This window comes from Dysidea avara, chromosome 1, assembly GCF_963678975.1.
Source record: "Dysidea avara chromosome 1, odDysAvar1.4, whole genome shotgun sequence".
Taxonomy (NCBI): Eukaryota; Metazoa; Porifera; class Demospongiae; order Dictyoceratida; family Dysideidae; genus Dysidea; species Dysidea avara.
Window position 1 is genome coordinate 46,185,666 of NC_089272.1, and position 27,611 is coordinate 46,213,276.

General features: G+C 37.3%; 1 protein-coding gene across 1 annotated transcript in view; it reads right to left on the bottom strand.

Annotated features, from left to right (window-relative positions):
- Positions 1-27,611, bottom strand: part of LOC136265851 (uncharacterized) — a 232,676-nt gene that overhangs the window by 38,610 nt on the left and 166,455 nt on the right. The window contains exons 37-43 of the mRNA XM_066060787.1: positions 26,795-26,911; positions 25,425-25,703; positions 14,113-14,377; positions 11,890-11,936; positions 11,297-11,422; positions 544-834; positions 203-461 (exon numbers count right to left, since the gene is read on the bottom strand). Coding sequence (XP_065916859.1) covers positions 203-461; positions 544-834; positions 11,297-11,422; positions 11,890-11,936; positions 14,113-14,377; positions 25,425-25,703; positions 26,795-26,911 — 1,384 coding nt within the window. The remainder of the gene's footprint in view (positions 1-202; positions 462-543; positions 835-11,296; positions 11,423-11,889; positions 11,937-14,112; positions 14,378-25,424; positions 25,704-26,794; positions 26,912-27,611) is intronic.

The window sequence follows — 27,611 nt, forward strand, 5'->3', positions numbered from 1 at the left end:
AACCTACACAACATTGGAGCCGTTAAAGGAGTCTGAAGGAGCCATTACTATTTTCAGTGATGCTATAGATTTGCTACAAGTTTTCCACAAAAAAAGGAAATGTATGATTCTACACAGCTGTGGGATGAATCAAGGCTGTTCAGTTAGACTGTTCACAAATGGTATATTACAAACGTATATACAGAGCTTAATGTATAGCTACCTGAGCCAAGGTTAAACATCCAAACTCCTGAAATACCGATGTTGCTTGTTCTATCAATATTGATGATGCCAGGAGTCTGTGATCCAGGAATGGTTATAAAATTAACACCATCACCAGCATTAATTCCTGCTAGAGCTTCAGTTCCACCAAGTCCATCAGATCTACCACCTGTAGTCCATTGTATTCTCAAATCAGCATATAGGAATATTACAAATGACTCAACTCCACTAGTGGCTAGTACACACTGGAATGTGTTGGTCTATGAAGAAATGAAATGGATATATTAAAAAAGAAACACTGCCACTTACTGTATAATATTTATGCAATAATTAATTCCATACCTTATCACTGTTTTGGGAGCTTCGGTAATAACCAACTCTGTCCCATGTTGCAACTAGCAAGTTTGTGATTGTGACATTTTGTGACATAGGAAAGACTGCTCGTATTTCACTGGTTGCTCTAGCAAGGAGACTAGGATCAGTGGTCTGACGATAATAAATAGTTCCACCTCTCCTAGTGTCAACATCAGCCCAGTATGGTGCAATGATCCTATTATTCTTATTCAGTGGTAATGACAGAGGAGTACGAACATTATAACGACTGCCAAAACTAATAACTCCATTATCATTGACCTGTGACAACATGCACATGTAAGTAAAATGTACAGTAATATTAAAATAATTGTATACAGTAGATTGAAGGGGTTCATGATTTCCCACCAAAGTTATCAATCAGAAACAATTGATAAACCAATATGTCTTCAGACTAGCATATGAACTGCTAAAAGTCATTACATGCCCGATTGTACGCGGCAAAAAATAAATGCATGCATTTTATTTTTATATTTTGTTGTACACACACACATGTAAAACGTTCACAGTCATTACATCATGCACATACCCTTGTCTTGCTGTGTATCATTTCCTTGGGTTAAAGCATCAAAAGATTTTTTAGCTCTTAAGTAAAAGAAATTGTTCATAATTTTTACACTGCATTTCTTACAACTAAAGTGAACAGAGTGCAGAATTACAACATGCTTCACGTATTGTTTTCTGTAAAATTCAGAAGCAGCTATCTACACAGCTAAATTTGAAGTGAATTGGCTGTTTCAATTGTAGACCTGTGTCAAATATGCCAGCATAATACAAAGCATATAAGGTTGGAGTGCTATGCCAGCATAATGCTAGCATATTAGGTTGATTTTGTTGAATTCATAAAAATAGATCAATATTTCCTAATAGAGCAGTCTGTGGAAACTGCAAACTGTAATGTAGATAGTTCCTTAGGTAGATACTCTCTAAAAGACCAGTCACTTTGTAGTGATAGAGCATTCACTGATTAAAATGTTCCAAAATAATTGTAAGAAGCGTTGTTAATGTAGGAGCATAATGCTATGATGTGCCGTTTATTTCAAAATTATGCCTATTTTGATGGGTTAATTTTCTGCAAAAACCAGCACATTCACTTGGTGTGCTGCTTGTTTCAAAGCATGCCTCTTTTGATGGGTTGATTGCAGAAATCGACTTGGTTTTGGTATGCTGCAAAAATCAACTTGGTTTTTTACAACATGCATAAAAACCAGCTCCGTTTTTTAAGTATAAAAACTCATTAAAATTGACATGGTTTTTGTAACTAACTTGCAAAAATCGACTTGGTTTTTTGTGACTAACTTGCAAAAATCGACTTGATTTTTTTGTGACACGCAAAAAATGATTCAGTATATAAAAGCACGTAAAAATATTGACTCGGTGTTCGTACATGTAGCTTACATGCAAAAATTCAATAGCTGCCTCCCGTAGTCTGGTTTCAGTTGATAAAATGTTAAAAGACAGTTAAACCGAGCCGGAGATGGCAAGTGAAGAAGACAAGGCAGTAGCTAGAACCAAGAAAAGATTTAACATTGTGAGGTACAGTTAGCTATACAGTAGCTTGCTACCTTCATGCCTCAAAGGTTCTATTTATAAAGCAAAAATGTGACTGGGCCTGCAAATATAGAGCATGTAGGCACATAAAATTTACCAACCTTTTTAAACTTTCATGACTCATAACTTTTTATGGCATCATGCTGTGGCCATGCAATTTTCAGCCCTTATTATACATTGAATTGGCAATATGATCAAGACACACAGTAGTGTGTTGTGTTGCCCAAGAACCCAGTGTGCCACACCATGAGTATACCGTGACTTGGTCTTGGTTTCTAAGGATTCCATCTACCTGTTCGAGCTGATCATTCCCACTAATACCCAGCAAAACGTACTGGCTGCAAGAGCTCGGAAGGAAGATCGATATGGCTCTTTACTGTATGATCTTTGATCTCATTTCTATTGAGATAGGATTTCTGGGTCACTTTATGCTAGAAACAGTTGCTCAAGTGGCTACTGTTTGTTGTGTCGAAGAAAACTGTTTGGTCAGCTGTTTGAGCAGGCTGCTCGTATTGCCATCTCCTGCTCTTACAAAATTTTCAATTCTAGAGCTTCCCCGGAGTGGGATGTATTGGACCTCTTGACCTGAACTTTGTTCCTGTGCAGTTATAATTTTGTACTGTAAGTTAATCTTGCTAGGGCTCCTGCACTGATCATTCTGGTTATCAGTGTATGGTAACCCTGAGTCTAGGCCCCTGTTTGTATACCATATTACATTGTCTTAATAATCAATAAGACGTTTAACATTATCATCATTGACAGGAAAAAAGAAAATGTGATTTTCGCACATATGTAGCTCTGTGATACCTTATCCAATTGGAATCAAATTTGCTGCAGAAATGCCGGCCAGGTAGGGAAGCCTACATACCAAATTTGAAGAAAATCACTCCAGCCATTTCCAAGATACGAGCAGCCAAAATTATTTTTGTTTTATTCTCTTCATTTTTTTCTTCTTCTTTTCGCACACTTTGCAAAGTCTGCCAGAAAAAATCAATGCATGTTCCAATTGGACTGACATTTTGCACACTTAAAGGGCACATTGCAGTGGATCTCAGTAGCAGGCTTGATAGAAATCCAATGAATATTCACAAAGTTATGACCGATTTTTCGCATAAGATAAGCAGCCCACGGGGTAAACACCTTGAAGGAATTAGCTGAAAATTGCTATGCAGATGGAGTAACTAGCATTTCTGTGGTTTGAAAGGAATCCAGATTAAGGAAATCGCGATTATGACACAAAACCCCACCTAAGTGATCAAATTTTAAAGTATTCACGCCTACCAGGCAACCCGCTTAGAACAGTGAGCTGAAAATTGGTTTGTAGCTGGAATAATCAACATAGAAAGTCCATGCAGTAGTACAGAAGAATCGGATTACAAACCATAAACTACGTGTAGCAAATGCGAGATTGAGATACTCTAATAGAACAATCATCCTAATAGAGCATTCATCTGCCAAGATACACTAATAGAACACTCACCATGCAGCTACAAATAAATTGCTCTAGCGATTCAGACCATTACAAGTCACCCTGTAGGAAGATCAGCTTGAAACCAATTCACCCTGTAGAGAGTTCAGCTACAAACAACTGAATCACCTTGCACAGAGTTCAGCTTAAAGGAATTAGCCACCCTGTAGAGAACTCAGGTAGAAACAAGTCACCCTGTAGAGAGATTAGCTAAAAACAAATCACCCTGTAGAGAGTTCAGCTAGAAGAAACTCACCTTGTAGAGAGATCAGCTACAAACAAGTCACCCTGTAAAGCAGTGGCGTATCTACAGCAGGGCTTTGTAGGGCCTAGGCCCTGCCAAATATGGCTAGTGCCATACCAAACTGAAGATTATACTAAACCCACAATCACCAACTTTTCATGGGTCATTGCTTTACCTAACATACTAAATTACTCACCAAATTATTAGCATTGAGCTGTCACGAAGCCAATAATTATGACAATTCTAATTAACACCCATCAATTGAGCACGTGATAGAATCACTTGTTGATGATGTTGAAAAGGAAGTGTCTTTCTAGTGTTCTTATAGTTCATATCTATAGATCCTTGTAAGATATCATCAGGTATAGGTGTAGTGTAATGTTTTTAGTGTTACTGTACAATCTGAACAGGTTAAATATAGCTATATATAAACTAGCTACTTCATGAAAAATCTAAAAGCATGTGGTTTGTAGCTGAAATAGCCTGAGATGCCATTTTGCAGAAGTTGAATTTCAATTTTTTTCTGGGGGGAATGCCCTTGCCTTCAGCAGCATATACAATGCCCTAGCTGTGCCCTACCAATAGGGAAAGTCTAGATATGCCACTGCTGTAAAGAGTTCAGCTACAACCTAGTGATATCAAATAGAAACAACTCACCCTGTAGAAAGATCAGCTACAAACAACTCACCCTGTAGTGAGTTCAGTACAAACAATTTACCCTGTAGAAAATTCAGCTACAAACAAATCATCCTGTAGATAGATTGGCTAGACACAATTCACCCTGTAGAGAGATTAGCTAGAAATGATTTACCCTGCATGCAGAGAGATCAGCTAGAACCAAGTCACCATGTAGAGAGTTCCACTACAAACAAATCACCTTATTAGAGCAGCCAGAAACAAGTCACCCAGTAGAGAGTTCAGCTAAAATCAAGTTACCTTGTAGAGTGTTAAGCTACAAAAAATCATCTACAAAAAAACACACTGAAGAAAGATCAGCTAGAGAAGGTTAGTCTGTAGTGTGGAGAGTTCAGCTACAAACAAATCACTCTGTAGAGAAATTAAGTTACCCTGTAGAGAAAGTAGCTAGAAACAAGCCACAGTGTACATATCATGTAGAGAGTTCAGCTATAATCAAATTACCTTGCAGAGAGTTCAGCTACAAACAAATCACCCTGTAGAGAGCTCAGCTACAAATAAGCCACCCTGTAGAGTGTTCAGCTACAAACTAAAGAAAACAGCTAGAAACAAGTCACCCTGTAGAGAGAATAGCTAGAAATAATTCACCCTGTTGAGAGATCAGCTTGAAACAAGTCACCCTGAAGAGGGATCAGCTAGAAATCAGTCACCATGTAGAGAGTTCAGCTACAAACAAATTACCCCATTAGATCAGCTAGAAACAAGCCACCCGTAGAGAAGTCAGCTAGAAACAAGTTAAATTGTAGAATTCAGCTACCACCCTATAGAGATCAGCTACAAACAAGTCAGACTGTAGAGAGATCAACTAGAAAAGTTACCCTGTAGAGACATCAGCTAGTCAGAAAAAAGTCACCCTGTAGAAAGATCAGCTAGAACTAAGTCACCATGTAGAGACCCTGTAGAAAGATCAGCTAGAACTAAGTCACCATGTAGAGAGTTCAGCTACAAACAAATCACCCTATAGAGAGATCAGCTTGAAACAAGTTACACTGTAGAGAGAACAGCTAGAAACAAGACATCCTTAAGTCAGTTAAGCTACAAACAAGTCAGAGAGATCAGCTAGAAAAAAAGTTACCCTGTAGAGAGTTCAACTACAAACAAATCACCCTCTGGAGAATTCAGCTATGCACAAATCACCCTGTAATGAGATCAGCTGCAAACTAATCACTCTGTAGAGAGTTCAGCTAGAAAACATTTACTAGTAGAGTACAAGCAATTACCCTGCAGAGTTCATCTACAATACCCTGCAGAGTTAATCTACAAATGAATTATCCTGCAGAGAGTTCAAACACAAACAAATCTTCCTGTAAAGAGTTCAGCTACAAACAAGTCACCTAGAAACAAGTTACCGTAACTGTAGAGAGAGCAACCAATCACCCTATAGAGAACAACCAAATCACCCTATAGAGAGATTAGTTAAAACAAATCACCCTGTAGAGAGATCAGGTAACCCTGTAGAGAGATCATGTAATCATATAGATAGTTCAGCTACAATTAAACAAAGCACCCTGTAGAGAGTTCAGCTACAAATCAGAGAGATTAGTTAAAACAGAGTTCAGCTACGAACATATCACCGTGTTAGATCAATTAGAAACAATTAGTCTTCCTCTATTGAGATCAGATAGAAAAAAACCACCCTGTAGAGAGTTTAACAACAAACAAATAGTGAAAATTCCAAATTTTTCTGTGTGTTTGTTAACTTTTTGTAAATTATTTTTTTATGACCAGTGAACCCACACATACCGCATCTGAAAAGGCACGCGCGCCCCAGCCCCTTATCATCTGAAAAGTGAACTATCCATTATGTTTCATTGTCAGCTATGTTCAACCCATTGCAGTACCGGGGCCCACAGATTTTGAGTGGTCCAGCCAGACATGGACTGCAATGAAGGTCATAGTCATGCACACTACTCAGTTTTTATTGATCTAATATGATCTGTAAATCAGAGATTATCTGCTTTGGTGTGTTACTTAACTGCATGTGCTATATATAGCACATGCACCATGCTAAGCTAGAGGGGTCAGGGAGCATGCTCTCCCAGGGAAGCTTTTTAAAATAGATGATCTGAAATGGCATCTGGGGGCTATTTTGCATGCAAAGTCTCTTCTTTTTATTAACATCAATGGTAATTTTGTGCTATATTACCAATTAATTGAGTTTCATATCTGACTATTATAGCTAGTAGCTAATTGTATTTTCATGATGTATACAAAAATTTCTCAACATGAAAGTTTAGTTTTAGATTGTAACTGCATGCTAATGCATGACATGTATGATCAATTAGCTCAATGCAGTGTGCCATGCAGATGACTCACTGGGTAATTTTAAGACAGTTAACACAGATGTAATGGCTTAGATTATTTGCTATATTCTATACTGAACGCTTAATTAGAGTTCACGATGACTGTATTCTATTAGAGTATATTTTGATGACTTCTCTATTTGAGTATTTCGATCTTATCACTAAAATCAAGTAGCTGAAAAGGACCGTGGGCTCTGGCTCTGACCCATTGCATAGCATTTCAAACTGTTTGAAAGAAAGCATTCTGCGCACCCCAATTGTATTAATTATCGTCTGAAAAGTGAAGTATCCATTCTACTTCGATGTCGGCTATGTTCAACCCATTACACAGCAGTACGAATCCAGAACTGTTCGAAAAGCACTTCTGCAATCAAAATAGGCTCTATGAACGAGTTCCATTTCGAAGGGAAGCCATCACGTGCTACCGCCAAATCGACACCATTTGCTGTCAGCAAAGATGAATGGGACACAAAGGAGGACACTGGTAAGTCCATGAAGAATGCATTGCACGTACTGCGGTATACCAAAAGGCACCTCTCGGGATGAAACGACACCGAATAGTGAAAAAGCAAGCCCGTAGCCTTAGCCGTTGTCGAGTTACACTTGTCTGAAGGCATCAGTCAGTTACTTAATTACCCAGTCCCGTTAAATAAATTATTTTAAAAATTCCGTAGCAACTTGTTGAAAGCGTTTCGGGTCGATCTAAAAAGCTTGTTTGGGCTTAATTTTGCCTAATGAATACTGCCTCATTGTCATCTGGGAAAATCAAGGCTGGTTTTTGGTGATGTTATTACGTGGGCCACGCCTACTCCTTTGTGGTCCCTATACAGTAACTATCACACTGTATGATACAGGTGACAAATCATGACATTGAAGTGGAAGGTATCGTAAGACTTCTGGCAGACCTTCAAGGCCATAAAGCTCATCATCTTAATGATATTCCAGCACTCCTACTAAAAAAACTGCAGTTATCATTGCCTCCATACTCACTCTCATGTTTAAAAGCTTCTCTACATTAACGCAAACTTCCTAGGAACTGGAAAACAGCTCATGTATTTGCAAGTTTTAAGAAAAGCCTACGTCAAGTGTCCTGCTAATTATAGGCCTGTGTCATTAACAAGTATTCTTGCAAGAATTTTGAACATACAGTATCACTAAATTTTATTCTTCAATCTACATCTGGTAAATAATTCTATTTTATGCAATGCACAGCATGGATTCAGAAAGAACTGCTCTTATAAGACATTACTTATCTCCACCATTAATGAAATAGCCTCTCTACTCAACCAAATCGTGCAGGTTTATGTCCTTTTATTCAACTATTCCAAGGCCTTTGATAAGGTCCCACATGCTCAGCTATTCAATAAGTTGAAATGTTGAATTACTATGGAACAGGGGCTAATATTTAGATTGGATTAAAAAATTCCTTATACTAATAGAAGTTAACAGTTTGTTATTGGTAATAGTTTCAGTGCACCATCTCCAGTTATTGTACTGCAAGGCTCAGTGCTTGGTCCCTTTTTGTTTTCATTATTTATCAATGACCCATACCTTCTGAAGTATTATATGCCAATGACATTTTGACACTTAGAGGTATTCATGGTTCTACTGATATTCATGGTTCTACTGACCAGCAAGTATTACAAAAAGACATAGATAAACTAGCTCAGTACATAGTATAGTCTGCTACATGGCAAATGCCTGTTAAATGTGAGCACCTAGGGATTACTAATAAAATGTCACCTATACTACCTGCCACTAGAAAGTCAACTTCAAACAGTAGTCAGCCAAATTCCTGGGCCTAACCATATCTCATAATTTATCATGGTCTAGTCATATATCTCCAGAAATAATGGGTAATGATTAACTGGAAAGGCCAATGAATTAATGTTAGAATTTCTTCAAAGGAACCTCTATCATTGTTCGCAAGATTTAAATATCAAATTAAGATTATCAACATACGTATATCCATCCAATTGTTGAATATGTTTCTGTCATTTGGTCTCCATGTACACAAAGTCACATACATCAAGTTGAAATGGTCCAAAGGAGAGTGGCCAGATTTGTTTTCATCATTTTATAAGATATTATACTGTATTATTACTTTAAGTCAATTTGACTGGCCATCCTTCAACTATGTAGAAATTGGTCCTCCATAATTATGTTCTTTAAAATGATATTGCTGACATCCCTCACACTTTTCTACACTCTGCTCCTTACTCTACTCATGGTCAGAATAAATTTATCTCCAGTCCTGTGCATTTTACATGTAGGCAATCAAGAATTTAATCTTTCAAGAACTCCTTTTTTCCCAGAACATTGACATTAAGGCTATGGATTTTTTATTATTTTTTGATAACAGGTACTTGCTTAAGCCCTTAGCTAGCTAGCTACAACTAAACTCGAAGCGTGAAGCTAGCAAGCTACCATACGCATACTTCACATTGTTCTATATCTTCTTTCGATTTTGCTACCTCGTTTTCTTCTTCACTTGCCATTTCTGGCTCTCCTTGACTGACCAATAACATTTTATCACAAGACACTCATTTGAAGCCAACTGAACCAGAGAACAGGGAGGCAGCTACTATATTTGTGTGTGTCAACTACAATTACCGAGCTGATATTTTTGTGTACATTTATAAACTGAATCATTTTGTTGCATGTTAAAACAAAACCAAGTTGATTTTTGCAAGTCAGTTTCAAAAACCGAATCAATTTTGCAAGTTATTTACAAAAACCAAGTCAATTTTTAGGTGTCTTTTAACTACGTACAAAAACCCTAGTCAGTTTTTATGCATGTTATTAAAACCGAGTTGATTTTTGCAATATACTAAAACCGATTTGATCCATCAACCCATCAAAACCATCGGCTCATCAAAAGAGGCACAATTTTGAAACAAACGGCATACCAGGCTATGCTATCAAATGAGTTGGTATTTGCAGAAAACTGACTCATCATAAAGGCATCATAATTTTGAAACAAATGGCACACCACACCACACCATACAATGCAAGCATGATAAAACACCAAAGAGTGTAATAGGTGAAACTTTATGGAAACTTCTTGAAAGCAGTTGTGGCAAAATTTTGAACATATTTAACTAAGGCCTATTCACTTGCAAGTACATCATATATTGTGACTGGGTCTGGGCAAACCGGTCTTGTTTCCTATGACAGCAGATTTGATTTTTCCACAAGAACACAAAGCTACATGTATTAACTATCAAATTTTGTAGTCAAAATCAGCTAGACCTGAGTGGTCTGCTTTGCTGGCTGCTTTTCCCAAGCACGGTGGCAATCCACACTAACAGTCTGGGGCCCTAATAGAGCTCTGGCTGGCTATGTGTGGCTGTACAGCTCTGTGGTATTGAATAAATACCTGTGCTGTAAATAGCTTTTCATTTAAGCCAGTTTTGAGACCTGAATGACCTATAACTTGGCCTAATTCATCCCTACACCTCCCTCTTTGATTTTTTTAACAGTCCCTTGCCTGCCTCCAGCCCCCGCCTTCCACCCCTTATAGCTCGACTGGTACAATCAACATCGAGTTTAAAAACTATCTAAATGGTGGAAAACTTAAGTGTTGGCTACTGTTACTGTGGATGCTCTTGAAGGTAAGGAATTAGTGTAAAATGTGTGTAGCTTCAGCCACAACAAACTGAATTCTGAAAACTAGCATTTCTCAACACTTATAAATAGGCAATCAGGGGCGTATATACACTGTAGCCAGGATATTCTGGATAGGGTTGGGGTTTTAAGTGCATGGGGGAAGGCTTGGGTGCTTCCCTGGAACCAAATTTGAATGAAAGTGATGTATACACAAAATGTACCCTTGGGCAATAACATTAATTAAAAGTGGTGCTATAACTAGTTAAAACCTACACACTGCCGTGTTTATGCAGCTTATAGAAACTATAAACCTATTGTAATACAACTAATCTTCACTTCCAGACAACAACATACTAATCTCCTTAGTTTTAAGAAATTCTTCTTTTGAGATGAGGGGGTTCGTTCGAACCTCCCAAATTTCCCCCCCCCCCCCCCCCCCCCCCATCCGCTTATTCCCCTGGCGATAAGACTGGTTTTCCCAGACCGGGTCTCAATTGAGTCAAGTGATATATTGCTTAATATTCTGGTGCCATACTGTTCTTTATTTATAAATTGATATGCTAAATTATTAACAAACATTGTCAAGTGTAAGTACAAATTAAATTAAGGATCACAGCAATAAGAAGTACTGAAACAATGGTGGTCAACATTTCATCTGTTGATGGCTATAGATACAAATGCTGTGGCTAAATATGTATAAACTATACATGTAGTATGTCTGTAGGCGTAGGTGCCAACTCTTGTTTCAGTACATTATATTATTATAGTCATCGAAAAAAAATCCTATTTAATTTTATATTTTAGTTATAAGCAATCACAAATTTTCATACAGCGTTGTTGATATTAACATACATATGTTCTCCTGACGTGTTGATTGTAAAACACAACATCTTCTGACAATATTATGGATGGTGAACTTCCTTCACCGTTAAAATAGCGTAAGACAGCATCATCATTATCATTTCCAAAAGGATAAAACTGTATAATATAACGACAAAAAATTGCATCAAATTGTTACAGTAGTACATAAAAATAGTTCCAATTTTATTCTAACTATATACAGTCCACAAGAAAAATCACTAATATAAATCCAGCTGACAATTATTTATATACTCTTTGTTCTTATAAATTTAACTAGGACTGACAAAACCACTCTACTATTTAAAGTTTAATGACTTTCCCTCTGAATATTATAACTAAATAAAATTTTCACTACTTACGGAAAATCCCTGGACATTTTCTTCAATTTTACAGAATTGTTACAGCTTATACAGAAAAGGAGACACAATATTAAGCAAACATACAGTATGTATTCATTATGTATTTTCAAACTATAGGATTGACTAAGTCACAAATATGTACAGTACATACAGTACTTGGGTACAAATTGAATACATTTTGACAACAAAATCCTTCACATCAGGAATAACTTAACAATAACCCACCTCTGATACACAAGTCACATTATTTTGAGCCTCACAGGCATTGACAGCTGTAAAATTACACAAATGTAATACATCATACAGTATGTATGTGACCAGATTTTACAAAACCGATCCCATTCACACATCAGGAAAAATCAAACTAACACCTCCAGTAGATAGCTACACTATTGTACTAGTAGTTTTGACACTCAGTACCACTCAAACTACTCTAGGCTGGCTTCAACAGATGTCTTTTCTGGGTGGTGTGTAGAGCTCGAGTGGGGGTTTTAGGCCTTGTGAAGGACCTGGCTTGGATAGAACCAGTGGTTTACTGGTGGACAGCCTAATAATGTTGGCCAGACGTTTTTTTGTGGATTTTGTTACATATCAGCCACTAAGGATCCATCTCAGCCCTGTAATCTTGTCTCTGGACTCCAATCATGGTCTGCCTCCATTTTGAGGTATAACCCTTGCCCACCCCAGCACCCCCACCCCTTTGTGAGCACTCGTGATAATACTTCGTTCGTCCAACTGCTCAGATTTTCTATCTTATTTGGTGGTAGACTCTATAAGCAGCTACAAGTACTGGACATGGCCTGAAAGGTAATAAATTGATGCAAAGTTTGTGTAAATTTCATACGCGTACTTGCTACCCTTGGAGAGTTATGCTGGCTTGAATTCTTTAAAACTGTTTATCTCAAATCTTCTAATATGAGATTTGAATTGTTTTTCTAAAATCCAGTCTCATATATTTGTTGCATGTAGACAAGTGCATAATACTGTATGTTTTACCAGTGATAAACATTGTGCAAATAGTTTGGTTTTAAAATATTTAGTACAGTATTCATTAATCTTGGCTTGGCTTTTCATATCGTAGGGGTAAAATTTCACAGCTACATACTACAGTAACTACTGACTCTAAACTTATTCTGGAAATCTTGACATTGCATACAGTGATCACAACAACAATTATAATGTGTAGTAAGTGAAAATTGATTTAATTCTGGTAAAGATGAGTTAATCATCTCTTGGTCCCACTATTGTATTAAGTAACTTAATTTGATGTGTTTATGTCACATTTGGTTTCAGTTTTCTGAAGTACAAGTGCATTTGACTCAAGTTTTGACCTATTACGCCTGCAGTTTACTATTTTTGTCTTTTTCTGTGCTTTGTGCTGCCAAACAATTACAGTTTGGTGTTTCTGTTGCAAGCTTATGAGTTCAAATTTCATTAAAGTTTCTGGAGTCCCAGGAAACTGCCCTCCTTATGCCCATGTGGATGATGTCATGTTTTGCACTCTATTATACTCTCACAAGGTACACAACCAAATGTAACATTTCAACACCTCAGATCAAAGGAATTTCAGAGTATACATTTGCCATGTATACCTACGTATTTACAGGGAGACATCTAAATGTACACTGGTGTACATTGAAATGTATCCCAGCAAAGAGATTGCACTTTTAAAAGAGCAAGCCACTTTCATCAAGCAAGCATGGCCTTGATGTGGATGAGGTAGTTGTACCATCTTCCGTTTTTTTATACAACCTCAGACCGAAATCAATTGTGGGAATAAATTAATGCTCACGTGATGATTACCATAAATTGAAGTGTTGCCACAAGAAACACTCAAATGAAGGTGTTTCAGTATCCTTACCATTTTAAAAGTTAGGAAATGTTACTTAAAGGTGAGAGCTAGTCTTACAGTGCATTCACAAGTGTTTTGACACATTTTGGGAATGCAGACATGTCCACATTGTGGATGACACGAGTTAACCACTCTATAACGAAGCTTACCCTATAGGTCTGTAGTATATGTCTTTAAACAACACGAAAGCAATGAAACACTTGTAAATTCCCTGAAATTTGCCCTACTCAACTTTTCCGTGATATCCGTAGGACTCATCTGTTTATTATTACATCTGTAGCTACAACATTATTTACAGCCTTACCATATCCAAATTTTTCAGGCATGCATATAAAACGAATCCAGTGGTTACACTCATATTGATATCAAGGCTATCCGCCTGAACAGAGGTGTTACATTATTAGCTGTAACATGGGCACTCGTGATTTTCCTGATATGTATGCCCACAGCCCTCAGGCTTTGGGCACAGCCCTCAGGCTTTGGGCATACATATCAGGCAAATCACTTGTGCCCATGTTACAGCTATAAAATGTAAACACACAATAAGTGCAACAATACCAAAACAGGTGAAAATGTATTATACATATAGTACTTACATTTAAAGTTATATATCCATACTCCTGGTATTCCTACATTACTGGTATGTGTAATATTAATAATGCTGGGAGTTTGAGATCCAGGAATAGTATAAGAGTTATAACCATCACCAGCATTAATTCCTGCAAGAGCTTCAGTTCCACCAAGTCCGTCTTCTCCACCAGAGTTATAAGCAGTGGTCCATTGTATTCCTCCAAAAGCATATAGGAATATTACAAATGACTCAACTCCACTAGTGGCTAGTACACACTGGAACGTGTTGGTCTAAGCAAACAAACAAATTTTTACTACTGTATATATGTACATCTATGCATTCAGTAGATAGGATAGGCCTGTACACACACACACACAGTGTGTACGTACATACGTACGTATGTATGTATGTATGTAATGGTTGTAACACTTCAAAGTAGCTTTTTAAGTAGTTCTAACCCTTTCAAGTTACTTTTACGGTAGTTTTAAGCTGCTAAATTCACATTTAAGTTAAATGCCTTTGATGTGGTTGAGGGTGCCTTTAAGGTTACGGTATACAGGAAATTCAGCTAATGGAAGCCATATGGAAAAGAAGCCATAATGTTACCACAAGAATTCATTTATTGCATCATGCGATTAGATTTACGCAATAACAATATGGCCACGATGCGTGTTACAGCGTGTGGCTTTGTAGTAAGAAGAAATTCGTTATTGTTTAGAGAGTAATAGTGAAGAAGACATTCACAGAAGTAAGTAGAGTGGCAAAGAATGTTTCTTTAAGATAATTTGCATCTTTCGCGCAAAGTTTTGGCGGCAAGGATAATTTGTGGTTTTAGTATGGTATCCTAAACGGTGAGTAGAGCACTTCTGCGTCAGTTTTCTTTAGTATACTAACGAATTAGACCTCTGTATTTGTGTTGGCTTATGTATTATACGTAGGAGTAGTGACCTATCGTGTAAAGAAATGGCTTCTGTGGCTGTAGCGAATAGTACTGGCGATGTTTCACAACTCTGTGGGTGACAAGAAATTTATAATTGTTAATAGCTCTGTTGCGTTAATAGCTACCTAGTCTTCTGTACTATTGGTCACTAACTAGTAGTCTGTGCTAACGTCCAGTGTTGCAATAGTGGCCTAATACTTGTTCTGTTTATTGCAAGTTGACACCAAATAGTTACTTCGAAGGTGCTGGTAACTTGCGATGTAACTCAGCAAATAAAGAGTTCCCTTATCTGAATTTATCGCTAATGGTAGAGGATACCTTGCTCTTTCAATTGCAATCAAACATCAGCGAGTAACATGTAAGGTCTGTGTGCTAGAACTGTAGTTTGTAGAGGATGCGTTTAATTGGATTTTAAATGACTTCCGGTATGCCGTAACCTTAATGTGGTCTGGCATTTGTCCAGGATCCTCTGTGGTGGTTGAATATATCATTATGGTTACTATATCAAAGCTTCACATTAGCTCTTACTATAACACTAGTACTTACTATGTAAGGTTTTCAAAATGTATATGAAACCTTATCACCATGAGACAGTTTTGATTGTGGGATTCGGTTGGTCTCAATTGAGAGCCACAGGAGGGCTCAATTGTAGGTCACAGGAGATCACTGAAGCCCACAATGTAAAGTGGATGTTGCTCATATAGGTTTCATATACATTTTACTACAGTATTCAATAGTAAGAAGCATTAAAGCTGTACAGTTTGTGGAATGCAGTAATGAGTTGTCAGCACACTTTGCAGTGCGACATCTAGATGTTGCACTGCTAAGTGTGCCACATCACATTTGTAGCATAAAGAATTCCTTTGATCTGAGGTGTGAAAGTGTTACATGTATGTATGTATGTAATGTATGTAATGTATGTAATGTGTGTATGTATGTAAGGGCGGGGGGCTCAGACGGCTCGGACGAACCGCCCCTTCAGATGCAGAATTTTTTTTAAATTAAAATTCACACCAAATCTTACAGCTCTGGAGCTCTCCAGTAGCTATACTTGCCCACTGGTGCTCCTCTGTACTACTCTAGTCTTGAGGATCACACACATTAATTCTGAACCATATCTATTGCATCACATGACCAATTGCGCACGTGATGTATGGTTGAAATGGCGCAAGTGAAATGGCGAAGGACTGTTCAATGGTTTATTACAAGGTAGCAGCTGCTAAACTTGAGTGATCGTGTTATACATGTGTCAGGTTAGCACAACTGTGAATTGTTAATGTATATTTACCTGATGAATGGTTTGTTTATTTGGCACATGTTGTGGGCACGTGATGTCTCAAACATATTGGAGTACAAGCCATGTCCGAAGTTATATATTGACCATCAACAGCTGGACCAGCCAAGAATAATGTATAGTTGGAAAGAAGCATTGCCAACTAAGGGACTCAAGTGTGGAGGACTTCCGTGTGCTGGAAATTGAAGTTGGCTGTCAGTATGCTGTCTGGAAGTGAAGATTAGTTGTTTTACAATAGGTTTATAGTTTCTATAAGCTGCATAAACAGCAGTGTGTAGGTTTTAGCTAGCTAGATACACAAACAGCATCTTTTGATGTTACTGTCTAAGGACACATTTTGTGTATGCATGCATTTTCGTTTAAACATAGTCTAGGGGAAGCACCCAGGCCTTCGCTGTAAGACATTCCACTTTAAATCCGAACCCCCTTCAAAAAAATCCTGGCTACGTCCCTGTGTATGTATGTATGTCTGTGTGTACATTACATACATACATACATACATACATACATACATACATACATACATACATACATACATACATACATACATACATACATACATACATACATACATACATACATACATACATACATACATACATACATACATACATACATACATACATACATACATACATACATACATACATACATACATACATACAAAGTACATATTTGCATTCCAGCCACTTTCATCAAAGCATATCATGGGTATAACAACAGGGGGAGCTATTGGGGCTAGGGAGCTCCAAATTTTATTTTACAGGGGGATTTACCCTTACATTTTTAAGATTGATATACTCTAATAAAGCAGTCATATACTCTAATACAGCAGTCATTTACACAAACAAAACATTTATAGATGCATTTTAATAAATCATACAGTACGATGGTACTGTATAGTAGAGGTTGGTAAGAAATCATATGGTTTCATGGATTTTCGCACCTTAAAAACAGCCTTGAAATAAGATTTATGTGAAAAAACCACATAATTACTATTATAATGATGCTGTACCTTGAAGTGGAAAGTCGAATGTTTCAATGTAGAGTGAGATTTAAAAAATTCAAAATTCATCTACATTTCGTCTACCAGACTGCCTGCTGTAAGACCCGGTAGTCCTAGGTGTACAGTTTCAGAAATTTTAGACAGTCAAGGTAATGATGGTGAATTCATGAATCTGTTGTTTTGATTACATTCTGTCCACTGCACCATGCTGTTTGCTTTCTGCTCCTTTGTTCTTCTCGAAGGATAATTAATCATGCGCCACAACCCAAACATGTGATTTTAACGAAGTGTGAATACGTCTGCGTAAGATGAGGGTGAACAGGTGTAGTACCCAAGGAGTTGTCTCTAGCATATGTTAATGCTGGGTAGTCGTTTTAATTACCAGTTTAGCTTATTGTGAAGTACCTAGCTAATAATGTCTTTGAGGGGCAGATCCCTTTGGGATCCCAACTTCTAAAAGCTAGGGTTCTACTCTTAAAATGGTGGACTCTCTAGCAATGTTTTACTGTGAAATCATCAAAATTTAGGCCATTAGAAATGCAGCTAAAGCCTTAAACAGTCGCTGTAACCATAGAAAGTAGCATAGAATACTATCTAATCCAAAACAGCCAAGCTGTAAAAAAGAGTGTGGCTCTCAAAAAGTCTATGGTGAAAAAAGATGTGAAATCCAAGGTGGCAGCCAAGAAATGGCTGTGGTGGTAAGTTAATGGTAAAATTTTAATAAAAATTCAGGTGAATGTTGGTTACACGTGGTCTTGGCACAAAATTCACCTCAATTGTCATAATTAAAATTCTTGCCATTAACCTACCGTCACAGCCATTTCTTGGCCGCCACCTTGGATTTCACATCTTTTTTCATCCTGGCCTTTTTTGGGGCCGCACTCTTTTTACAACTTGGCTGTTTTGGTTTAGATATCACTTCTTTTTGTATTACAAGCCACAAAGCTAACCATTAACTGGCTTTGGTGCTTCCTTCTAACTTGTTTTCTTTTCTTTTCTGCAGGAATTGTGGAACAAAGGAAGAAATGTTGTCTACAGTTTTTTGTCTGATTAAAAATATTTGTATATTTAACAATGAATGAAAATCATACTGTAGGTAATAAAGTGACTTCTTATACATAACTGAACTGTAGCTGAAACTCCCATTGTTTGTAGCTGAACTCTTTTCAGGGTGACTTGTTTCTAGCTGAACTCTCTAAATGGTGATTTGTTTCCAACACATATTTTTACAGGGTGATTTGTTTGTAACTGAACTCTCTACATGATGGTTTCTTTGTAGCTGAACTCTCTACAAGGTAACTTCTTCTAGCTGATCTCTCTACAGGGTGACTTGTTTGTAACTGAACGTTCAACTTGATGGTTTCTTTGTAGCTGAATTCTCTACAAGATAACTTCTTCTAGCTGATCTTTCTACAGGGTGACTTATTTGTAGCTCAACTCTCTACATGATGGTTTCTTTGTAGCTGAACTCTCTACAAGGTAACTTCTTCTAGCTGATCTCTCTACAGGGTGACTTGTTTGTAACTGAACGTTCAACTTGATGGTTTCTTTGTAGCTGAATTCTCTACAAGGTAACTTCTTCTAGCTGATCTTTCTACTAGGCGATTTATTTGTAGCTGAATTCTCTACAGGGTGGTTTGTTTGCAGCTGAACTCTCTACATGGTGGTTTGTTTGTAGCTGAACTCTCTACAAGGTGACTTCTTATAGCTGAACTATCTACACAGTGATCGTTTCGTAGCTGAACTGTCTACAGGGTGATTTTTTGTAGCTGAACTCTCTACAAGATGATTTGTTTCTAGCTGATCTCTCTATAGGGTAACTTGTTTGTAGCTGAACTCTCTACAGGATGGTTTCTTTGTACCTGATCTCTCTACATGATGGTTTCTTTGTAGCCAAACTCTCATGTGGCTGTAGCTGAACTCACTACAGGGTGATTTGTTAATAACTGAACTCTCTACAGGATCGTTCTTTGTAGCTAAACTCTCTGCAAGGTGATTTCTTCTAGTTGATCTCTCTACAATGTAACTTCTTGTAGCTGATCTCTCTACTGGGTGACTTGTGTCTAGTTGTACACTCTACAAGGTGATTTGTTTGTAGCTGAATACTCTACATGGTGAATTTTGTAGCCAAACTCTCCGAAGGGTGATTTGTTTGTAACTGAATTTCTACAGGATGGTTTCTTTGTAGCTGATGTCACTACAGGTGACTTGTTTCTAGCTGATCTCTCTACAGGATGGTTTCTTTGTAGCTGAACTCTCTACAGGGAGATTATTTTCTAGCTGAACTCTCTCCAGGGTGATCACTTCACAGCTGAACCCTCTACAAGGTGGCTTCTTCTATCTGATCTCTCTACAGTGTGATTTGTTTGTAGCTGAACTCTCCTCAAGGTGATTTTTTCTAGCTGAGCTCTCCCTTATTTCTAGCTGATCTCTCTACAGAGTAACTTGTTAGTAAAGCTGAAGTCTTTACATGGTGGATTTTGGTTGTTAAACTCTCTGTATGAAGACTTGTTTGTAGCAAAATTTATACCGAGTGAATTATTTGTAGCTGAACTCTGTACAGGGTGCATGACTTGTTTATAGCTGAATTCTCTTCAGTGTGACTTGTAATGCTCTGAATCACCACATCAATACATTTGTAGCTGAACTCTCTATAGGGTGACTTGCTTCTTGCTGAGCTGTCTATAAGATTAACTGTTTGCAGCTGAACTCCCTACAGAATAAATGTAATAGAATTCTATAATGGAGTAAATAAATTAGCTGAATGATCTATGAGGGTGACTGTTCTATTAGAGTATCTCGATCTCGCATTTGCCACACGGAGTTGGCTTTCGAATCATAACTCAGTCGTTTGTAATTCGATCCTTCTGTACTACTGCAAGGACTTTCTATGAAGATTATTCCAGCTATACACCAATTTCCAGCTCATTGCTTTAAGTGGTTTGCCAAGTAGGCGTAAAAACTAATACTTATTTTATTCATAAAAATCGATCGCATAATTGTGACACGGGTTGGGTTTATTGTCATATCTCCATGGTCTTTATCTCGATTCCTTTCAAACCACCAAAAGGCACTCCTACGATGGTTACTCCATCTACATAGTAATTTTCAACTCATGCCATAAGCGGTTTACCCTGTAGGCATGACAACAAATCGATCTTGTTTTACGCGAATAATCGGACATAACTCCCGAACCATCATCGAATTTGCACTAAATTTCATGCTAGGATTTGCCTTTGGACTCCCTTTCTGTGTGCCAAATGTCAAGGCGATTGGAGTACGTGTTTGTGTTTTATAGCAATTTTTGCAAGTGTGCGAAAACACGAAGAAAAAAAACCAAGAAAAAAAATCGAAATTTTTGCAGCTCGTATCTCGGAAATTCCTAGAGCGATTTCCTTCAAATTTGGTACGTAGATTCCCCTTGCTGGCGGACAACTCTGTAGCAAAAATTTGGTTCCAATCGGATAAGGGATCACCGAGATATAAAAGTGTGAAAATGACATTTTCATTCTTCCTGTCAATATACCCACGGTGTGGCACGCCGGCTTCTTGGGCCGCACGACACTCTATCGTGTGTCTTGATAGCACTGCACTGCCTCCTTGTGCTAGTTATATTTGAAAGTGCTTGCATATACAGTTATACCGTTGAGAATTTGTGCATTAGACTACTAGCTACTAGTGTAAAATATTTGTATTAATAACTGCAAGGTGTGTGTGTGTGTGTGTGTGTGTGTGTGTGTGTGTGTGTGTGTGTGTGTGTGTGTGTGTGTGTGTGTGTGTGTGTGTGTGTGTGTGTGTGTGTGTGTGTGTGTGTGCTAGCTACTGTACATTATATTACGATTTCCATGACAGCCGTTACCAACTCACGAGATCCGCTGGAGTACATACTTCAATAATAATCTTCTGTATCTACGAGATGTCTTGCCAGCTCAACAAGCTACCTAGCTTCTAATCATGTCCACACAGGTTGTAGCTATCTTGCAGCAACAAAACCCCGGGAATAAAAATAAACAGAATCACTGAACTTCACAATGTTTTATATCCCACCTGGATTCCCAGTGAACTTTCAAAGTTTCAGTACACTGCTTGCACATTCAGTCGTTGTCTAAAAGGAATCACTCAACCTGAACCACCATTGAGAACTCCGACCGCCAAACGAAAGTTTGAACAAGAGATCACGTGACTGCTGAAGCATAGGATAACCTGGCAATGCTGCACCTTCTTAGTCTCAAGAATCCTTGAGTGAAGCAGCCAGCATTGGAAAATTCGGGGAGTCAGGATTATTTGTAGGCATGAGAATACAAATGTTGGGCATGAGAGTGTGAGATTGAAGGCCGAATCATGAGAATCACACCTAGGGAGTGAGAGTTGGAGCCTCTGCAAATTTCAAGGCAATCGGATAAGGTGTTCCATTTTATAGCAGTTTTTGTAAGTGTGTGAAAAGAGGAAGAAAAATAAATAAAGAAACTAAGCCAAGTTTTGAAGTCGCATATCTCGGGAACGCTTGAAGCATTTTCGCTCAAATGTAGTATGTGGAGTACTGAAATTGGCGGGTGTGTCCACAGCAAAAATCGTCTTGTTTCATCACTGCAGCACAGAGCTAGAGGTGCAAAAATTGCATTTTTGTTCTTCCTGTCAATATACAGTACTCACAGGAGTTGCGCGCCGCCTTCTTGGGCCGCACAACACACTACCGTGTGTCTTGATCTATGCTGTAACAGCTTTAAAAGACAAGACGATAATTATTTATTGAGAGGTGTTTATTGTGTACAAAGGTAAAAGATAGCTGCTTGAAGTGAAATTTATACTATGTGGAAAACAAAAAGAGTCGATATAGCTAGCTAGGTAGACAAAAAAGGAAACAAACTAGCTATTTAAAAAATTAAAAATTTCAAAAGGGAGTAGGGGTTGATATGCATGCTACAAAAATGGAAACAAGCTCAAAAATGTTACAGCTGAAATGAGAAATGATCCAGCAGTAAAAAGTAAGGAAACAAGATTAGACGACTACTTGCTAAAATGAGAGACACTTTAATCCCTATTTTGGCTAATTTGATGGTCTCATTTCAAGATGCTAGCCAAAAGTAGGCATTAAAATGTGTCTCATTTTGCAAGTAGTCGTCTAATCTTGTTTCCTTACTTTTTACTGCTGGATCATTTCTTATTTCTAGGCACCAGCCTATTATGCTTTTAATTTTACCTATTATGCTATGCTGCAGTTCTAAAATTTTTTTGCCTATTATGCTCATAATTATGCTCAAACTTTTCGCTACAGTTCCCATGTTTTGTTACTTTCTAATGGATAATGATAAACTTTGGCTTTGGCTTATGAACAACTGAAATGTACTCATTGTACATTAAGAATTTGGCTACATTGTAAACTATAACAGTCATGTCAAATAACTGCTTAATGCCATATGAGTGGCATTGACTGTTCTGTTATTGTAAGTCAACCTTTTTCTGTGGCATGCATTTTTGCTTACAGTATGATAATTATTCTGCTTATTATGCTAGCATTATGCTTGATGCTTTCAGGCACCTATTATGCTCAAAATTATGCCAGCATAATAGGCTGGTGCCTACTCATTTCAGTTGTAAAATTTTTGAGCTTGTTTTCTTACTCTTTGTAACATGTATATCAACCCCTACTTCCTTTTGAAATTTTTATTTTTTTAAATAGCTAGTTTAATTAGAACTGTTACAACATTTTCTGTGGGGCTTGCCCCAAGATCCTCTAGAAACTGCATGCTCTACATACTGAGTGAGTTTCACACATTGTACAAACTGTATTAACCAGTCACTACCCCTTGTAGCCCTCTCATTTTAAATTTTGCTGCTACATCTCTCAAGGAGTTTTAAGCTTGATAAGGGATCAAAGACATAAAGAGTAGTGGAACAAAGGAGGTTGCTTACATCTCCAGATTTACAGTGCTAGTGCATGTTAAATCCTAAAGGGATACATTTTACATGTTAGTTCATTTTATTAATTATGACTAGAGAGCTCACACATACCACATCAAAAGAAAGAAGGGCTCCATCAAATTAATTTTGCACCTGAACACAGTCCCAACCATTAATAACTAAAAAGTAAATTGACCATTACACTTTGTTTTCATCTATGTTCAGCCTGTTACACAGTATTACAAACAAAGAATACTATGAAAAGTGCTTCTGCAATCAATATAGTCACTGGGAAAAACACGAACGATTACTAGTAACTGCAGATACAGAGTATGATCAGGGGGATAAGACATGACCATGTGAACACATAATAATGTTGTGAAAGTACTGAAAGTATTTCACGTAAGCTGAACAGACCCTGTACAAAAGTAGATAAAGGGTGGGGTGCTCAACAGAGCTTGATACATACTTTAGTTCTATTTAGTTTGTTGTAATTCACATTTGGAAAAACGCTGCCATTAGACTTACAATGATGATAATGTGTGGCAGTCACTACTTTCATATCAACAGTAGCAGTGGTCATCAATGATTACAATACAACCGTTGGTTGTATGATCTATTACTTTCAACAGGTAGTATGACTACATTTTTTTTGCTAGGCTTCATAGTGCATGTGGTGTTGTCCTACCCCCCTCCAGTGTGTGATAGTCAGCCACAAGAAAGCCATTATGCACTACCATGAATCAACACCTTGTGTTGTCAGCAAAAAGAAATGGGTCACAAAGGAGGACAAAGGTAAGCCCATGAAGAGCATGCATTAAGTACTGCAGTATCCTAAAGGCACCTGTCAGGCTGAAACAACATCTAAAAACATGTCTGCCATTAATTATAGAGTATTTTTGGACACTCTGGTGACAATTTGATTTTATACCTAACCAATACAGTACAGTGTAACTGTACAAGAAATGCCTGCTTGTCATAAAACCCAAAACTATGCTAGTATTATCACTGCATCCATACGGAGTTAGTACACATTAATCTACTGTATTTGTAAAAGTATTTAATTTTCTTCTGGTAATACAGCTTATCGCTAGCACTAAAAATAATGAAGGTATTTAACTACAGACATGATGTATCGTACATAGTCTGGGGAAAACCGGTCTTATTGCATATTTAAAAGTATTGGAAAATGTTGATTTGAAGTATTAATTGTGCTGTAGCTCACCATTTATGGTTGAAGCTAATTTTCACACTTTTACACAAATTCCTTACCCTCCAGAGCATCCACTGTACAAATAGACAACAGCTAAATTTCCTAACATTTTAGATAATGACTCTACACTGTAAAAAATGCCAAAAAATGACAAAAAGCATACATTGTTTCAACAGAACTACTAATTGCTGTTTTAACATTCTAGATGTTTTAACAAAAGGTGACTGCTAGTGTAACGACAATATTTTACTTTAACGAGAAAATGATGTTACAACAACAAAATTTCCCTGTTGTTATTTTAATGAATGAAGTGTTTGGTGTTTTTTGCAGCAGGGATAACAAGTTCTTTGTTAAAATGAAAATCCTTTTTTACAGTGTATCAGGCTATTTCCAAAAGGGGTGGGTGGTGGAAGCTGGAAGAGGGCAAGGAGCTGTTTAAAAATTTAAAGAGGAAGGCGTAAGGATGAATTAGGCCAAGTTATGGCCATTTAGTTCTCAAAACTGGCTAAAATGAAAGGAAATTTACAGCACAGGTCTTTTATAATACCACGGAGCTGTATAGTCACATACAACCATCTTCAGCTACATTAAGGCCCCAGACAACATGTACGGGTTGTTATTGTGCTTTGCGCTTGGGAAAAACAGCTAGCAATAGTAGACCACTCAAGTCTAGCTGATTTTGATGGTGTAATTTGATAGTTTATCCATGTGGCTTTAAGTTCTTGGTGAAAAACCAAATCTGCTGTTTGGGCAATAAGACCGGTTGATATAGTCACATTAATTATAAACAAAAGGTAACTAGGAGCAGAACCAGAGTTACACAAGGAGCAAGTGCACCACACACTTCCACATCTCAGAAGCTTAGCATACATATATCTCAGTCATTTTTTTAGTAAATGAATAATAGTTTCAATGTGTGACATTCAGGGAAGACTAAGGTGCTTGTCCATCCTTGGATCTGCTTTTGCACACTACACAATTACCTTGTCAGTGTTTCTATAATAATAACGAACTCTGTCCCATGTGGCTATCAACAGGTTAGAGATTGTGTTATTTAGAGACCTAGGAAAAGCTGCTCTTATTTCATTGGTTGCTCTAGCAAGGAGACTAGGATCGGTGGTCTGACGATAGTAAATATCTCCAGTTCCTGTGGTGTCAACATCAGCCCAGTATGGTGCAATAATCATGTTATTCCCAATCATAGGAAATGACAGAGGAGTAGGATAATGACTTGCAAAACTGATAAATCCATTTTGAAAGACCTGTGACAATATGCACATGTAAATAAAATGTACAATAATACCAAATTCTAACAGTAGATCATAGAGGTCTGTGTTTTCCTACCAAAAGTTATCAATCAGAAACAATTGGCTAGCCAATAATGACACTTTCATCTTCTGCTAGCAATTGTCACCATTAGACATATCTTTGGTTAGATACGTACATGCCGTTTCGTATACTGCAAAAGATGCAATCAATAGTTCATAATAATAAGTAAGGGTGAGTATCCAGCTTACAATAAGGCCTGTACATCATTACTGTGTTAAGCTCAGTCAAGGAATAATACATGTACTTTTGGAAACTGTTGATTGTTTCTAATTAGTTTGATAAGGTTAACAGACTTAATGTGTCACTTAACTCAGTGATTTTCCTGGATGCATTCCAGTTAGATACTGTCTCCTTTACTTGTACTATGAACTCTTGATACAATGCATTTTTTATGCACTGTTGTACATACACATGTAAAAGATACACAGTTATTACATCATGTACATACTCTTGTCTTTTGCTATCCCCCATTTCTTTGTTGTTAAAGCATTAAAGTTTATTTTAGCTCACACCACATTTGAAGTGAGCAGAGTACAATAACTACAAACATGCTTCAGGTATTTTGTTTTCCACATGTAAAACTCTGCAACGGGTATCTAGCTGGCTGAACACAGCTAAATCTGAAGTGAAATGGCTATTTCACTTGCAGGTACATCATAAATTGAGGTGCACATTTGCAAGTGATATATGGCCTAATATTCTGGTATCATTCTGTTCTTTAATAATTATGCAAAAAGATTAACAGACATGGTCATGTGTAAGTAACTTTGAATTTTATTTACAATTATATTAATAAAAGTACTGAAACAATGGAAAATATTTGACTCCTGCTTCAGTCATGGTTATTATACAAATGCTGTTGCTAAATATGTATGTACGTACATATGTATGTACTATGTAGTACTGTATGTAGTTGTAGGTGACCACCCTTGTTTTAGTACATTTTATTACTACAGTCTTAATTCACATTTCCCACTTTTTAGCTACCACAAATTTTCATACAGCGTTGGTGATATCAACATACATATGCTGTCCTGACAACTTGATTGAAAAACACAAAATCTTCAGACAATGTTATGGATGGTGAACGTGAAGAACGTTGTAAGGCAGCATCACCACTATGATATCCAAAAGGATAAAACTGTAAAATATAATGACAAAAACAGATCACAACATTATATCAAATTGTAGTGTTAGAAATGCACACAACTACGCTAATGAGTGTAGAAGTGCAACACGCACTACAGTAAGTGTATAATAATACCCATCCAAAACAGCTTATAGCTGTAAACAAAGTGTGTTAACTGCGACAAAGAGTGATGATATCATAGTGTGGCCATGTGTGAGGTATGCAAGTTGTAAACATTAATCAGATAATACATATTATTGTTAAAGTGTTAATTAGAACTATGTGATGCTGCCAGTTTTTAAGTGTGTGAGCATCTCCATGAATGCCACTCAAATTTGCTTCTCAAGAAAGCAAAGTGTATAGATTCTCTGATATCAATAAGTAGTTTGAGATTGGCCGCCTTTCCTTTGTTCATACAGTAGCATTGCCATATGCAGGAAAGGCGGCCAAACTCAAACTATTCATTGCTATCAGAGAATCTATACACTTTGCTTTCTTGAGAATCAAATTTGAGTGGCATTCATGAAGATGCTCACACGCTTAAAGACTGGCAGCATCACATAGTTCTAATTAATACTTTAACAATAATATTGTATTATCTGATTAATGTTTACAACTTGCATACCTCACACATGGCCACACATAGTTCTCATTAATACAGGTACTTTAACAATAATATCAAGACACACGGTAGTGTGTCGTGCGGCCCAAG